General features: G+C 36.7%; 1 protein-coding gene across 1 annotated transcript in view; it reads left to right on the top strand.

Annotated features, from left to right (window-relative positions):
- The window catches only part of LOC136131898 (cytochrome b5 reductase 4-like), a 59,323-nt gene that overhangs the window by 9,588 nt on the left and 31,912 nt on the right, over window positions 1-17,823 (top strand). The window contains 5 exon segments of the mRNA XM_065888653.1: window positions 9,892-9,921; window positions 12,082-12,142; window positions 13,704-13,752; window positions 15,532-15,625; window positions 17,447-17,479. Coding sequence (XP_065744725.1) covers window positions 9,892-9,921; window positions 12,082-12,142; window positions 13,704-13,752; window positions 15,532-15,625; window positions 17,447-17,479 — 267 coding nt within the window.

The raw sequence follows: 17,823 nt of genomic DNA, 5'->3' as shown, positions 1-17,823 counted from the left end.
ACTGTCTTGGCTTTTGACATGCCTTCCTCAATAAGCCTAATCATTTCTAGTTTTTGATTTAAAGGGAGAGTCATGGGACTCTTCCATTCACTTGAACACTTAGAGGCCATTGTAGGATTATATTAATGGGCCTAATTTCAGATTGTTGTGTCTTAGGGAATAGGGAGGCCCAAGGAGAGGAAGAGAGATCAAGAAATGGCCAGTTGATGGAGGAGTCAGATCACACATATTTATAGATTGAATTTTCAGTCTTATGTGGGTACAGTTTGTGGTGTCTCAAAATAATTACAATGGTAACATCAGATCACTGCTCACAGATCACCATAACAAATACAATAATGAGGAAAAACTTTGAAATATTACCAGAATTACCAAAACATGCCCTAGAATCATGAAACGAGCAAATGTGGTTGGAAAAATGGCACCAATAGACTTGCTTAATGCAGGGTTGCCCCAAACCTTCAATTTTTAAAAACGCAGTAGCCGTGAAGTGCAGTAAAGCAAAGCACAATAAAACGAGGTCTGAGTGTATACCAAAGGCAAACTAGTTTTAAGTTTAGTGTCTGGCAGTTCTTCCAAACCAGTTTACTTTTGTAAACAAATCCCTTTCTTCTCTTAATTACTCCTGAGTTCACCTATTGACTGCCAGCAGGGGCCATGTTCTTAACGAAAACTTCTAACTGACTAATTTTACCTCATCCTGAACATTACATATCTTGTTTACACAGTCCGGTACTAAAGGTCATGTGCTTCTCTGTAATACCGTTCAGTGTGGTCAGAAAGTGTGCCAGCTCCTTAGGCTTCTGTGTCATAGGAGACATGAAATTAATAAAAGAACTTTTCTGGTTTCTTTCCTTCCTCCCTAGAAATGAAAGACAGATAATCTTCAAAATGTTTCATCAAATACGGCAAACACCATTTAAAATGAGCAGATTCCGCAAGGAAGTCCCCAGATATTTAATTTTTAAAAAAGGGAGGGTGTTAGAAGTGGCAGTCCAGGATGATAAGCTAGTTCTGATGCCTCCATTTCCCCAAAGCACTCATCAGATACTTGGAATGTAGAGCCACATGGGAATTTTAATGGTCACATAGGAAATGGGAGACCGGATCTTGGGTCTGTAAAGGCAGGGAGTTGGAGCTGAGATCCCTGCCTATGGCTTGACTCTTGAAGTCTATATGATCAGTGAAATGGGAAGGCTTGAAAAGAAATCTGTGCAACAACAAAGGGAGATATCAGGATAGTCTGCCTTGACCTTGTTTATGAGGTGATGGAGGAAAGAGAAATCTCCTTTGAGAATTTGTAACCACAGTCTTGCCCACGTAAGAGTTGGGAATTCAAATATATATACCACCTATGTGGTCTTAGAAACCTCAAACCAAGAAGTACAATGGTCTCCCATTACTGGTTTCCCTGCCTGCTTGGCAGATTTATGTACACATTTTTAATGGTGGAACAAGCTTTCAAACTAAAACCCTTAAAACTCCCACAGGGACACATCACCAGTTATTAGTGTACAGTAGAAAAATTAAACAACACTTGAGGAAGAAAGTCAGCAGAAACAAAAGCAGAATTTCACCACTTGGACTTTATTATTTGTATACAAGTAATTATAAAAATAATTATGAATAAAAATAATTATGTTTGAAGTGATTAGGAAAATAAGAATGAATTGGTAACATGAGTAAAGCAAGAGACTGCTAAAATAATCATGTAAAACTGAAAAAAAATATAGAACTCCTAGAAATGAAAAATGGAGCTGGTGAGATTAAAAAGTGCATAGCATGAATAGTTAGAGTTTAGACGTAGTAGAAGAGTTGAGTCAACTGCCAGACTGAGCAGCAGATGTTGAACAGAACATGGTGCATAGAAACAAAATGATAGAAAAATATGTAAGAGATGCGAAGGACAGAGCAATAAGATCTAACACTTGTCATCAGATTTCCAGAAGGAAGTAGTAGTGAGAATGAGGAGGAGGCAACATCTGAATGGCTGAGACTTTTCCAGAATTGGTAAATCACAAATCTCAGATTTAGCAAGTTCAGCAAATCCCCAATCAAGATAAATAAAAAGAAATCCACACATAGACTATTCATGGTAAAACTGCAGAACACCAAAGACAACAGCCAGAGAGAGATAGGTTTACTAACAAACCAGTGATTAGTAAATTGACAGCTAATTTACTAGTATAATTTACTAGCTGTTACTGCTAATTTACTAGAACATCAATAGGAGACAAAGAGAGCAGTATCTTGGAAGTTCTGATGGAAAACAACTGACAGCCTAAAGTCATTCAGTAACAAGGATGAAATAAAGGTAGTTAAGACTAACAAAAACAAACAAACAGATTTATGAAACCAAAATCAGAAGAGCTGAGGAAACTGGGATTTCTGACTAAATTCTAATGGTGAAGAACTAAACCATAATGAATATTCCTTCTCCTTCTCACCACCTGGTTCAGGGAAGTGCAAACATATTTCTTATCCAGAATGAGAAACGGACTCTGAGATACTGTGTATTCATAAATTAAAAGTTTCCTTTTTCACACTGTCTCTGACCCTGGGATTGGTTCCTGAGGCTTCATGATCTGTAGAAAGAGCACAAGTTTCATAGAAACTAACATGGCTTCAGATCTCTTCTCTGCCTCAAATCACACTCATAAGCTGTGGATTTTCAGCATCAGTTAACAGATGTGTTTCTGCTCAGCAGTGAAATGGGGTCCAAGAATGAAACATCCCAAAGTCATTGTGAGGATTAAACGATGTTTGCTAACCACCTGATGCATTAGAAGAAACAGGTGGTGGGAATATTAGAAGTGGTTATTGCTGTGGTGGCTACTTTTGCCCCTCTGCTCCTGCAATACTGAGGCCGCTTACATTTTCTATTCCTTTGTATCCCTATAATTATCACCATGTGTCTTACCATGGCTCTGCTTCTGGGAAAAATTAAGTATTATCATTATTATTGACAGGGCATGTGAGAACATGTTTATGGATCTCTGTTTCACTATAAAGCCTTTTTGGATTATAAGTGTTTTGCTAGGATGAGGCCAGTAGCAGGTAGTGATGTGAGAGAACTTGCAAGGCATTAGGAAGCAAAGACAAGAATTTTACAAATCAGGAAAGTTGTTGACTGCAAGTAAATGGATCGGGTTTTTGGAACAGTAGAGATTTAAGATCCAGCAAGATACAGTCTGAACTCCAGGCTAACCAGAACTAGTAGATCATATAAAAGGGACAAAGACACTAAAGAGAAAGGTTTAATGTGTCAAGAATGTTCATGATAATTAAAGTGAATATTGTTTTAACAGTACCTCCTATGCCTTTCGTCTATAGGCAGAGATTGATCCTTGAAGTCTGCTGGCTTGAGACTTAAGGATAGAGACTATTAGATGGGGTGACCATGTAATTGTCCAAACTGGGGCAGATTGGAGAATGAATGGAGCCTCTATTAGTTACACTGAGACAACAAGGGGCAGGCAGTAAACTGTTAACTGTATCAAATTAGAGACTATGTTCCCTCTACAACTAGAGCTTCTCTAGATGAAATGGGAACAGAGGTGTAAACAGAGATGAAGTGGGAATAGAGGATGAAAACAGATTAAGTAGGAATAGAGGATGAAAACAGAGACGAAGTGGAAACAGTAGGTGGAGACTTGCTGACATGAGGATTTATAGGGAGTTGTGGGGGTGATGGATATACTGAAGAGAAATGTTATATATGGGCTTCTTTCAATACGAGATCCTTGACACCATCTTTTAGGTGGGGTGACCTGCCAGACCCCAGTGCAGGGAGGAGCCAGAAGTAGCATTTTGTAGGCATCCCCACAGCTGAGCAGTCCTGGGAGGACAGTTTTCCATTTATCTACTGGCTTCTAGGGTAGGAGTGGTATCTGAGAAGAAGACAGGAGAGCTAACAGTGTTAGAATATAAAGCACATAATACTAGTGGGTCCTTATCAAGAGAAGAGTCAGTGGGTTTTTTATAATCCTTTGTTTAAAAAGTATTGTGGTTTGTATTGTGCTTTAGAAAGATATCAATAATGAATAAAGGGAGAAACTTTGTTTGAAAAGATGAGCTTCAGTTATTGATTATTTATGTGGAACACTTCATTCTTTGGCAAAGGTGGCAAATGTTCTTTTTGCCCTTTTTTGAGGCCTTTGCTGTCATTATTATAGCCACTGGCCACATGTGGCTGCTATTGAGTATGGAAATACTCTCCAAGTTGGGATGTGCTACAAGCATAAAATACTGCATTTCAAGACTTAGGATGAAAAAAAGAATGTAAAATATCTCATAACTTTACATTGATTATATGTTGAAATGACAAGATTCTGGATATGTTGCATTAAGTAAAAATGTATTATTAAAATTAATTTGACCTGTTTCTTTGTACATTGTTAATGTGGTTATTAGAAATTTTAAATTATACTTGTGTATTGCATTATATTTCTTCTGGACAGCACTGTTCCAGATTATAAATGTACTCTTAAATTTTTAATATATTATATTTTTTAAATAGTCACATTTTCTTTATATATATATTTTTTATTGAAATATAGTTGATTTACAATATTGTGTTAATTTCTGCTGTACAGAAAAGTGATTTAGTTATATATATATATATATATATATATACACACACACATTCTTTTTTTAATATTCTTTTCCATTATGATTTATCATAGGATATTGAATATAGTTCTCTGTGCTGTACAGTAGGACCTTGTGATTTATCCAGTTCTATATATAAAAGCTTCCATCTGCTAAACCCAACCTCCCACTCCATCCCTCTCCCACCCCCTCCCTCTTGGCAACCACCAGTCTGTTCTCTATGAGACTTTTTGTGTTTCATAGATAGGTTCATTTGTGTCATATTTTAGATTCCACATATAAGTGATATCATATGGTATTTGTCTTTCTTGTTCTGGCTTACGTCACTTAGTATGATAATCTCTAGGTCCATCCATGTTGCTGCAAATGGTATTATTTCATTCTTTTTTATGGCTGAGTAATATTCCATTGTGTATATGTACCACATCTTCTTTATCCAGTCATCTCTCGATGGATATTTAGGTTGTTTCCATGCCTTGGCTATTGTGAATAGTGCTGCTGTGAACATAGGGGTGCATGCATCTTTTTTTTTTAACATCTTTATTGGAGTGTAATTGCTTTACTATGGTGTGTTAGTTTCTGCTTTATAACAAAGTGAATCAGTTATACCTATACATATGTTCCCATATCTCTTCCCTCTTGTGTCTCCCTCCCTCCCACCCTCCCTATCCCACCCCTCTAGGTGGTCACAAAGCACCGAGCTGATCTCCCTGTGCCATGTGGCTGCTTCTCACTAGCTATCTATTTTACATTTACATATTTTACATATATACAGTAGTGTATATATGTCCATGCCACTCTCTCACTTTGTCACAGCTTACCCTTCCCCCTCCCCATATCCTCAAATCCATTCTCTAGTAGGTCTGTATCTTTATTCCCGCCTTACCCCAAGTTCTTCATGACCTTTTTTTCCCTTAGATTCCATATATATGTGTTAGCATACAGTATTTTTTTTCTCTTTCTGACTTACTTCACTCTGTATGACAGACTCTAGGTCCATCCACCTCACTACAAATAACTCAACTTCGTTTCTTTTTATGGCTGATTAATATTCCATTGTATATATGTGCCACATCTTCTTTATCCATTCATCCGATGATGGACACTTAGGTTGCTTCCATCTCCTGGCTATTGTTAATAGAGCTGCAATGAACATTTTGGTACATGACTCTTTTTGAATTATGGTTTTCTCAGAGTATATGCCCAGTAGTGGGATTGCTGGGTCGTATGGTAGTTCTATTTGTAGTTTTTAAAGGAACCTCCATACTGTTTTCCATAGTGGCTGTATCAATTTACATTCTCACCAGCAGTGCAAGAGTGTTCCCTTTTCTCCACACCCTCTCCAGCGTTGTTTCTAGATTTTTTGATGATGGCCATTCTGACTGGTGTGAGATGATATCCAGGTATATGCCCAGGAGTGGGATTGCTGGATCATATGGTAGCTCTACTGTTAGTTTTCTGAGGAACCTCCATACTGTTTTCCATAGTGGCTGCACCAGTTTACATTCCTACCCACAGTGTAGGAGGGTTCCCTTTTCTCCACATCATCTCCTCTCCAGCATTCGTTATTTGTAGAGTTTTTAATGATGGCCATTCTGTAAAATAGTCACATTTTCTAATGGCATAGCCCAGTGTCAGGAATGTTTCTTCTTAATTTCTCATTGTTTTATCATGGTTTCTAATACTTTATGTTTTTAGTTTTCAAAAGCACTTGCTGACTGTAAAGCACTTAGAACCATAGACCAGTAGAATACTTTTGAGGTGGAAGAGGGATTTAGAGCTGTTCTAACACTCTCAGTTTAAAAGGGAAGATCCTGAGGCTTGTAGGTATATGTACCTTCCTTAAAGGCTACAGTTATTTAATAGGAGAAGCCCACCATTGAGAGAAATCCTGGGTGCTTCCTTTTGTAAGGCAGAAAATTACCTCATTAAAGTTATCCTCTTTCAAATAATTTATTTCTCTTTGGTATATACCAGTGGTTCTTAACCTGGGTTGAGTTTGCTCCCCAGTGGACATTTGGCAATGTCTGGAGATGATTTGGTTGTCACAGCTGAACTAGATGCTACTGGCATTTCCATGGGTAAAGGAGAGGTCAGGGGTGCTGCTAAATACCCTACAAGGCACAGGATACACTCTTGTACTTTTAGAACTTTTTAATCCTGGAATTTTTCAGAGTATGTGTTTGAACTATTAAACCTTTATTTTAATTCTGCTAGTAGACTACTTCTAGGATAAGGAGTAAACTTCTGGGCCTTGAAGTTTGAGAGATGTACAAAATTTGAAGATGATTCAGAAGATACTTACAAAGGTAAATTAAGGAGAGTAAAAGAGAAGGATAGTTTAAAATACATAAATTATTAAATTTTATAGAATTTGAGAAATGAGTTTATGACTTCAGCAATAAAACCAAGAATTAGGCTTCAGTTGTGTTATGAAGAGTTAGTTCTCTTTAAAGATGAGGAAGAATTTCTAGAGAAAAATGGTTATTAAACACATTGTAGAGAACCAGGGAGTCTTCTGGCCAGGTAAAGCAGTAAAGGGAACATGGAATGGCACACTTTGGATTTTGTGACTAGGATCCCTGGTAATAAGATGGAGCTCCTATCTGATGGTTACTTGACATCGGCCTTTTGGAGTGAGAAAGGAAGATGGGGTATGTAGCTACGGATAAATATGACATTCAGATATAAAAGTGCAGCGTTTGTCTTCCTAGAATGTTTTTGTTCAGGGCCTCCTGACAAATGCACACATATTTTCAAAATGTAGCTAAAATACTATTTCCCCAATGAAGTCCTTTCAAATTCCAAGTAGCAATTCCCTCCCTCATCCCTGTGCTTCCATACCACCTTCTATATATCTCTTTTAAAACATTTATCATATCATATTGAAAAGACCATAGTGAAGTTTTCAATTTAGTTTATTTAATTTTTTCAGTAATACATTCACATGATTCCAGAATGAGAAGTGCCATGGTCATACATTTGTCTCCCACCTACCCTTTTCCCTCCTGTGCACAGATGCAGGTAACCGGGTTATTGTGTATCCTTCCAAATCATCTTTACGCATGTATAAGCAAAGTGAACATGCAGTCGTATTTTCCTTTTTATCCAAAGGATTTCATATTGTGTCACTATCCCTATTAAGCTGATGGTCAACAGGTATTTGTTAAATGAATGAGTATACTAGTAAGACAGTGTTTTGTTTGTTTGCTTATTTTTTAACTTTCCTTATCCCAGGGGATCCTTCTGTGGCCTTAGAAGAGGTAAACTAGATTGGGGTCACAATTAAAAATTGTCTCCAGTCCTCTTACCAAAGAAGAGTTGAGTGCTGATAGATCACAGCTCCAGCCTTCTAAAGGACTCTGACCTTTCCAGAAAGCAGAGGCTCTGATCAGAGTAATGCAGTCTAACCAATATTATAAGAAGATGTAAATTTTCTCGACCATGGAGCTAACCAAATGATGGAATTAGTTATCAAGACAGAATGTTAGATTTCTTGTTAGAGAGGAAAGTATCTCATGTGCCTAGAGTAACTCTGATGTAAATGTGCTTAACAGTAAAAGTTATAGCCTCTCTTATTTCTGTGACTCAGTTTTCAAAAAGATTTGCAAAAGTACAATAGTGGAGTTTTAAAGATATTTTAGATCATTTAGGTAGATGTTCTCTTCCTACTGATACTTCTTGTATTAAAGAAAAAAAGACTCAGAAAAAAATGAATAACTTAGCAGGATCCATAAAGTTCTGACAGGTTCAAATCAATTCACATCAGACAGGAAGTAATCATATGAGATGACATATATTTTCCCTAGAAACAAATTCCCTGGGGACAAGTTTTCAAAATCTGTGAGCCTCTTAGATAAAAACAAGTTGTTTTACATGATAAATGAGATACATCAAACTGCCAACTATGTTGTACACTGAAACTAAGTTTAATTTACTTATGTTACTGTGAGTTTGCTATTTGTTCTAAGATATTGATAAAACAAATGATCACAACTGCAGTAGCAAAGACAGATGAAATTGTATGAAAATAAGTCAGCAAGCAGGGACATCAGTGATCCCTTGCAAACTAATGACTAGATTTTCATCTGGCAGTTGAAAAACAAAGCTCATTTTGAGGCATAATTTAAATGGTTTTCAGGTCCTGTGTCTTTTCAGAAAGTATTATCTCTCACAATGGCATGTTAAGAAAAATGGCGCTTAGTTTCAAGGGAGATGAAGTTTAATCTTGGCTTTGCTGCTAAAGAGCTGCGGGGTTCATTCAAGTCCTGACCGCTGATTTTCAGCCTTAAATGAGGGGAGCGGATGATAATTTGGTGTATGTTGTTAAGATCCCTTTCAGCTATGAACTTATTTCAGTAAAAAGGGGAAAATAAAAAGAATGGTTATCTGACCTCCTTAATCATGGGTATTTTATGGCATGTGAGTGAAGTGGTAGTAATTATGGGATCTCTGGTTGATTGAAAATCAGGACATAAAAAATTTGAAAGCTTTGACATACGTACTTTGGTTTCTTTTTCTACAAAACAAGATGATATCACCTTAACAAGTAATGTCTATCAATTTAGTTTACTACTTGAATATTTTGTGTTAGCTTGGCATTCTTTTTTTTTTTAAACTCTGGCAACTTGCTGAGCGCTTTATTTTGACATATGGTTATAAAACTTGTGGTGATCAAAATATAATATAGATTTGTGGGCTGGCTGCCATCCTGAAAGGAAACACCCATTAAACTTTTTTCTGGCTTGTACCCCTAATGATTGATTGCACCGATATACAAGTGAAAGTCTTCACATATTTTCAGCATTTTGGCCATTTAAATTTGGAGTAATAATAATCATTTTAACTGCTCACCTAGATAGGAAAGATAATAAGGTGTCTTTCTTTGGGTTAATATGTATGTTTCATATATAAAATGTAATCTAATAAACTTTGGATAGTTTTGACTAATTTAGAATATGATGTCCAGGACAAAACTTGGGTCTTTATGTGCTTTCTAAAGAAATTAACCAAGGTATTAGAGCAAAAATGTCCAAAGAAGGAGGAAAAACACCAGTGAAATGGGAGACAAACGCCTGCAGAAGTGGCCTGCAGTCTTCAGAGATGAAATTTCTTACTTAAAGCATGGGCCATCTGTTTACCAGCCTTATTGCTCTCCTCAGGCCTCAGAAGAAAGCCCTTCAAGAAGAGGGCTGTTACCTTTAACTCAATAATATTAACCGATCTTCTCTCTGATGTTACAATATTCTTACCTAATTTTTTTTCTAAACCACTGTACAGACTATCATGAGGAAAAGAGACTCTTAAACGGTAAGTCATATACATTTATAGTAAAAAATGAATCATATTCACATGACTGTGTACAATATTGCCTCACAGAATTATTTGGGGTATTTAGATATTTTTTTATACAAAGGATGTGTTTACTTGCCTAAGCTTAGAGGATTTGGCAGAGAACTTTGTAGACCCTTATTGCAGCCCTCCTTTTTTTATCTTTATATATTGATGTTTTTATTTTATAGGATAGATTTTTTTCAGGAGTGTAATTACTGTTTACATTCTTTTTTTATATAATCTTTATCGGAGTATAATTGCTTTACAACGTTGTTAGTTTCTGCTGTACAACAAAGTGAATCAGCCATATGCATACATATATCTCCCCATATGCCCTCCCTCTTGAGCCTCCCTCCCACCCTCCCTTTCCCACCCCTCCAGGGGGTCAGAAAGCATCGAACAGCCCTGACTCTTACCATAATCCCTTCTATAACATCCCTGAACATGTGTTCATCTGCCCTCAGCTTGAATACTCATGGTGACTAGGAGTTCCACCCTCAGAGGCCAGGCTGAACGTGTCCCTCCCTCAGGCACGGGGTGCTCTTCCAGTGTCTACACAGATGCTGAGCAGCTAGCCTATTAATCTCCCCTCCTCTGGGCTCGGCAGCTCTGGCTTCCTCAGCCGTTCAGTATGACTTGGAATTATGACTGACACTGCCATTAACCCCCAAAAAAATTTGGTATGACACTTACAAAATGTACGGGGCTACTCTGACTGAACCGTATTACTAATGTATGTTTAAAAATTGGGGTTTTTTCCCTCCCTGTTTGCACAAGAAAGTTATAGAAATTCAGCTAATAAGCTGGATTGCCAGATGAATTACCTTTCTTTTTTAACTAGAAAAGATTGTCTTATTGTAGACTACTTTATGCAATTTGTGATGTAACACCTGAAGTTGTTTGTCTGACAGTATCACTGATAGTATCTTTGGAGCTCTTCTGTGTTCTCAGAGTTTCCGAAAACAATGAGAAAACCAGAGCCTTGAAAATGCGATGTAGAGGACTTCGCTGGTGGCTCAGTGGTTAAGAATCTGCCTGCCAATACAGGGAACACTGGTTCAAGCCCTGGTCCGGGGAGATCCCACATGCTGCGGAGCAACTAAGCCTGTGAGCCACAACTACTGAGCCTGTGCTCTAGAGCTCATGAGCCACAGCTACTGAAGCCTGTGTGCCTAAAGCCCGTGCTCCGCAACAAGAGAAGCCATCGCAATGAGAACCCCGTGCACCACAATGAAGAGTAGCCCCCGCTCGCCACAACTAGAGAAAGCCCGCGTGTAGCAACGAAGACCCAATGCAGCCAAAAATAAATTAAAAATTAAAGCTTTAAAAAAATAAAAATATAAAACTTGATGCTGGGGCACATCCACAAGAATGTCTAAAATGAAAAAAGACAGAATACCACGTGTCAGCAAGGTGGTGGAACAACAGGGCTCCCATACACTTCTGGTAGAAAGTGTAAATTGGTATGACCACTTTGGAAAACTGTGTAGCAGTATTTACTAAGGCTAAACATATACATGTCCTATATACCTACCAGAAGTGTAGATGGATGTTCTTTAAGAATGTATATGTACATGTACAAGAACATTTATAACAGCACTATACATAATAGCTAAAAACTGCCCAAATGTCCATCAACAGGAGAATGAAAGATTCCGGTATATGGTATGTTCGTACAGTGTAGTAATACACAGTAATAAAAAGGAACAAACTACTGGTACATTCAGCATCCTGGATAAAATCTCAGAAAGCTCCAGACCTGATTTATTGTTTACTATTAATCATGCTGATTTGACATTAACTGAAACGTCTATAGAGCTGGACCAAAAAAGCCAGACCAAAAGAGAACATATTTTATGATTCTATTTTTTATAAAGGCCAAATGTAGGCAAAAACTAATCATGATGTTAAAAGAATAGTGGTTACCTTTGGGGGAGGGGTGCTGAGTGGAAGTGGGCACAGGGAGGTGCTGGCTACAAGAGTATGTTTTACTTATGAAAATCCATTGAGTAGTACATTTATGACTTGTGTCCTTTCATAATATTTCAATAAGAAGTTTACTGAAAAGATGGGGGAAAAAACGAAAAATGCTACATGGATGAACTGTAGCTATTTTGTTTGTTTTTCTTTGTGAAGACATGTTTCCCAAGAGCCAAGTGACAGATCCACTTGCCAAAGAAGGGCCTAGTTCTCCAAGGTATGCGTTCTTGTTTTACTTTTTTAAAGCGTAATCAGTTCTACACCAAAATATACACGTTAAAAATATGGCTCTAAGTTTGATTTATTGCTTATTATATTAATTATGCTTCTTTTTTTTAACATCTTTATTGGGGTATAATTGCTTTACAATGGTGTGTTAGTTTCTGCTTTACAACAAAGTGAATCAGTTACACATATACATATGTTCCCATATCTCTTCCCTCTTGTGTCTCCCTCCCTCTCACCCTCCCTATCCCACCCCTCCAGGCAGTCACAAAGCACCTTTGACACAACAACTGTAGTGCCTAATTTATCAGGCATTGCTGGAGAATGAGCTGTTCCATAAATATGAATTTTTAACATAACTGAAGTTTAACCCATTTTAAACACCACAACTTTAAAAAAGAACTATTTTTTCTGATTATAAAATATACATTCATGGTAGAAAACTTAGAAAATACAAAGAAATACAAAAGAAAGTGATAAAATCAGTTGTAATCCCATCAACCCTGGATATAGACTCTTAATATTTGGTTTATTCCACACAGTTTATTCATGTCATACCTATTTCCATACTATCTTATTTTGTTAATATGGTGTTACAGTATATTCTATGATCAATTTCCTATGTCATGAAAGATTCTGCAAAAGCATTTTTTGTCTGTATTCTATCATATGATGGAAATTGATCATAGAATATCCATAATTTATTCAACTATTCTATTTTTTGTGTGTCTAGTTTGCTTTATCAGTTTTTAATGGAAATCCTTCAGAATGTATTGTACCCTGTCTTAGTAAATTAAGCAATTCATGTATATTTTTGTTAATGATATTTCAGATGCCCTTAGGGTTATGTGTGTTATTTGTAGTCTTTCTCTTACCACCTCTCCCCCTATTGTGAGTCTATAACAGCAGCTTCCGGCTCTACTTGTTATACCTGTTAAATTATTTCATACTTAATTTTAAGTTAAGGGCCTCAGGATACCTCCTAGCATTCACATTGGGGGCCTGTATACAGGTAGTAAGTGCAAAAACAGAATCAATTTGATCAATAGCTATTACAAAACCAAAGACTTAGTTTTTCCTTAAGCTTTTACTGTTGACCATTAAGCATCCTTGGTGAGTTAATTTCTTGAGGAGTAATAATATATTTGTGATAGGGAGGAGTGAAGGTAATAAGCATGTAGATTTTGTCATGCTCCTTCAGAAAACATGTTGTGTTACTGCTCTGATAAAAGGAATTTTAGATGTGTAAACTTTATAAAAAGTGCCTTGTCAAGGATGTTGTTTGTTTTTATCCAAGTCGGAATATATGGAAGTATAAGTATTTTAAATTGAGAAATAATTGCTTTATTATTTATTTCATGGTAACACCACTGATTATTTAGAAAAAAACTTTATCTAGAGAAATATATCTCTCACTGTAGATTTTGAACTATATGTTTTAAATCATGTATTTATTGTGTCATATTTTATATTTATATATTTTTAAATTATATATTTAATGATTTAATATGTTACTGCACATGATTATTTATTCTTTTTAAAATATTTTACAGCTACGACTGGTTCCAAACAGACGCTTTAGTCACCATTGTTAAACAGAAGGTAAACACATTTTTAAGATCAGAAAAAACAAAAAAGTAAATAATAAATGTTAGCTATGTGCAGGTGTACTTTTCTAAGAGCTCTTCTTGTATTAACTTACAGCAACTCTATGAACTAGATCCTTTTGTTACCCCTATTTTACAGATGAGGAAACAGAAATTAAGTAATTTACCCAAAGTCACATGGTAAGTGGCAGATCTAGCGTTTTGAACCCAGGCAGGCTGGCTCCATAGTATATGCCCTTAATAACCATGCCATAGCATCTTAGGGAAAAAATAGCCTAGGAAGAAGCATATTTTATGTGCTCTTCTGTGATTTTTTTTGTTTGTGTTTAAGCATGGATAACAGCAGTGAGAGTCCCAGTTTAACTTCACCATACAAACTAATTTCCTACACTTAAATTGGAATTCAAGAGCCAGGAGAGGCTGTACTGCTGGAGCTTAGTATGCTTAAGCCACTAACGGGGTTCAGTTAATGCCCTCTGAAAACTAAAATTAAGGAGTTAATTCATTCACTAAGTGTTTATTGAATCCCTGCTTCATTTTCAACACCATCGTAGAATTCAGGAATCTAATGATGGGCCAGATTCATAGAGACTGAACTCTCACCAGGCTTACAGTCCAGCTGGGAAATCAGATAAATAAGCAGGCAACTTACAACATCTCCAGACACATCCTCCAGCAACTGGCAAGGTTCCCACACTTAAGGAACAGTGGAGATTTAAAGACAAGTTCTGGCAGCTGGGAATTTCTGAGAACTCATGCTACTTCTGTAGTAGCAGAACCACATCTGAGCTGGTGAGTGCCTCCTACTCCTGCAGCAGGATTTGATGGCTCCGCAGAAGTGACCAGCCTCTGCCTGAAAGAGTCAAGAGGCCCAGAGAGGCACTGCTTGTCCCGCCTTCCACTGCCTCTCGGTATTGTCTCCTAACCAGGCAGTCCTGAACCAAGAGGACAGGGCCTGGCGAGGTTGGGGTCTGTGTGCTCTCATTGGTGATATCAGTGAAGCGCAGAGGATGGATGATTAAGGGAAGGGGGAAGGTTTCTACATGGAATAATGTATTCAGAGTATGGCGTAAATGATAGACATCAAAATAACTTGCACCAAAACTACGTAGAAACTAGAGACAACTAAAAATTTGTTAGTGAATTTATTATTATTATTATTATTTTGATAAGCTGAGCTTGAGGTGTTATTTGCACAGTGTCACATAATAGTGGGAAGATAAAAATGAACACAAATATCTTGGCTTCTTTTTTTTTTGGAAGAGGAATTTTTTTTATTACATCTGTATTGGAGTATAATTGCTTTACAATTATGTGTTAGTTTCTGATTTATAACAAAGTGAATCAGTTATACATATACAAATGTTCCCATATCTCTTCCCTCTTGTGTCTCCCTCCCTCCCACCTATCTTGGCTTCTTGTCTGATTCTAACTGTTTTTTCCAAATTATTTATCCAACAAATATTTGAGCACCTCCTTGGTGCTGAGCAATATTCTGAAAACAATATTCTGCCCCTACACTTAGAACTTAAAGACGAGCATGTAAGGTAGACATTAAGCATAGACAAATGCATAGTTAAAATTGTGATATATGCTTTGAAGGAGAAGAACTGGGTTGTATGAGAGAGCAAAAAACAGGAATAATGTGTATTTAGCTGGTGGGTTCTGTAAATAAGTATCATATGAACTTCCACCGATCAGCTTAAAAGTAGAATAATAGGAGTTTGGTGCCAAGTTTACTTTTTAATCTTTCTCTTTTCGATTTCCATTTAAGGATATCAATTTAGACTCCGTAATAGGTGATCACCGGGATGATTCCTTTAGAGCAGAAACAGTTATCAAGGATTATTCATATCTTATACATATTGGTAAGTACCTTATTCTGTATTAATGGAAACAAATTTTGTTTCCTTTAGGTATAGTAGTTACTGGTGTAGAGTCTCGGTACCTATAATATTTTATGTGCCATTGTCATTTTGGTTTGTCATTTCTGATTTTTTTTTTTGATATTTCTTTATACTAAGGAAAGTGCTAGCAAATGGCAGTACAACCTCACTTTTCCCAAGTTTAAACAATTAGGTGCGATCAAAATCAATAATCATATGAAATACTTGTTGGCCCAGCTTTGTAAGACTGTAACTTAATACCTACAAATAAATCTCCGGAGGCCTGCCTGTCATGTGCTCCCGCTAAGTAGGCATCACCAGGCGCTGTTCTATCAACCTGTCTCTTGCCAGCCGCAAGGTTATACTGTACCCCTCACCTGCCTGTCCCTTCATGGGCAAAGACCTACCATACAGTTCACTTCTGTCTGTTTTAAGAGGTTACAGATCTATCAGAAAGAAATCAGGACTAAACTCTAGAATCAAGGTAGCAGATTCTTAATCCATTTCTCACTCGTAATGACTCTAGGAGTTCATCCTTTTCTCCTTTAAAGAAGGTAATGTTATTCTAGTTAGAAAGTAGAAATGAAACAAACCAAAACAGCAAGAAGAATACTGTATTTTAAGCACACATTCTTATGTAAAGAACGTTTCATTTACTTTTGCAAAACAGAGACTGAAATTCTCCAGGCCTCAGATGACTCGTGATTCAGCTCATGGCTTTACCATATTAATGAAGGACCTTCAGTCCTGAATTTGATTGGAGTTGTTAAATGCTTTTTCTTTCTTATTTCCCCCCCATTCACTAATCAACCTCAAATCTTAAACATTTCTTCTAGAAATACATGCTACCCTATTTTTTGCTAGCATAAGATCTAATATATATTGTCTCTTAGGGAGAATTTTAATCAAAAACTCAGATGTCTAGAAAAATATACATTATTCATTAGCTCTGTCATGATTTTTCTTTAAGACCTATGTGTCAGCATTTACTATGTTTCAAATACTTTATGGCTAGTTCTGTTCACACTGTAGCTAACTGTATCTTACACATATATAAAAAACAAACAAAAATTCCACAGTCAAAAATGTGATACTCCTGGTTGCTAATATTAGATCAGAAGGACTAAAATAATGCAGAATCTTAAGTTCCACATACCTATATTAACACAGTGAACTTTAGAGCAGATGTTTGTAAAAATACTTCTTGCATCACCCCCTTCTGGAATGAAGTTCCATAATAGCAGGGATTTTTCTCTTTTACTAACTGTGATAACTGTAACACCTGGAAAGTGCATAACACATAATTTTCCAAATTATTGGAAAATGCCCAATAATTTTCTTTTTCAATAACTGAATGAATATTCAACTTAGAGAACAGTAAGAAAGGAAACACTGAGCTAGACCCAGTCCTGGCCTGTATTCACACACGCACATGCACACCCTGGAGTATGTGTGTTTCACGTGCTATCTCTCCCTGCCTTGCTCCTGTCTTGGTTTGTAGCATTGTCAATCTGGGACTGTCCTTGCACCAGTGTGGGTTATCCACCTGTGGGCAATTGAGTAGTTACTCCTTAATTAATAGGGAGAGAAATGGAAAAATTGATGATACATATTTAAGTAATTTGTCTCAAAATATTGTATACAGTGTTTTGGTTGTGTTCAGTTTCTTTCTTTTGATTTCTCAGGATATGTTTGAGAGATTTGAAATGGTGCATGAAAGAACCATTTAAGTGATCTTATATGGTGTTTGTAGACTATAGGAACTGAAGTTGGATCTTAACTGAATTTTTTTTTTTTCTCCAGCCCTAAGTCATGAAATTCAGGAAGACTTTTCTGGTAAGCTACCAAAAATAATTTATCTATGTACATATACACACACACATATACATACACACACACATGGGGGGGACAGCATTTGTCTTATTATTCATTTGTATATTTTCATGTTGCAGACAAGGACATGATGTTTTCTATACAAGCAAATACATTAATTTTTAAATGTACTCTTTTCCCTCTGGTTTCAGTTCCTCTCACGCCTTTTTTCTTTCCCCTTTTTCATCTCATCTCTTTGCCCTTTGCTTTTCCTCTCCTTAGCAAAAAAAATCCTGTCCCCATTCTTCCTTCCGGCCCTACTCCTGACATGCAGCTTGTAGAAATATACTTGACCAGACCAGACAAAT

This window comes from Phocoena phocoena, chromosome 12 (genome assembly GCF_963924675.1).
Source record: "Phocoena phocoena chromosome 12, mPhoPho1.1, whole genome shotgun sequence".
Taxonomy (NCBI): Eukaryota; Metazoa; Chordata; class Mammalia; order Artiodactyla; family Phocoenidae; genus Phocoena; species Phocoena phocoena.
Note: the sequence above shows the minus strand (reverse complement) of the source record. Positions and strands in the feature narration are given on the sequence as shown.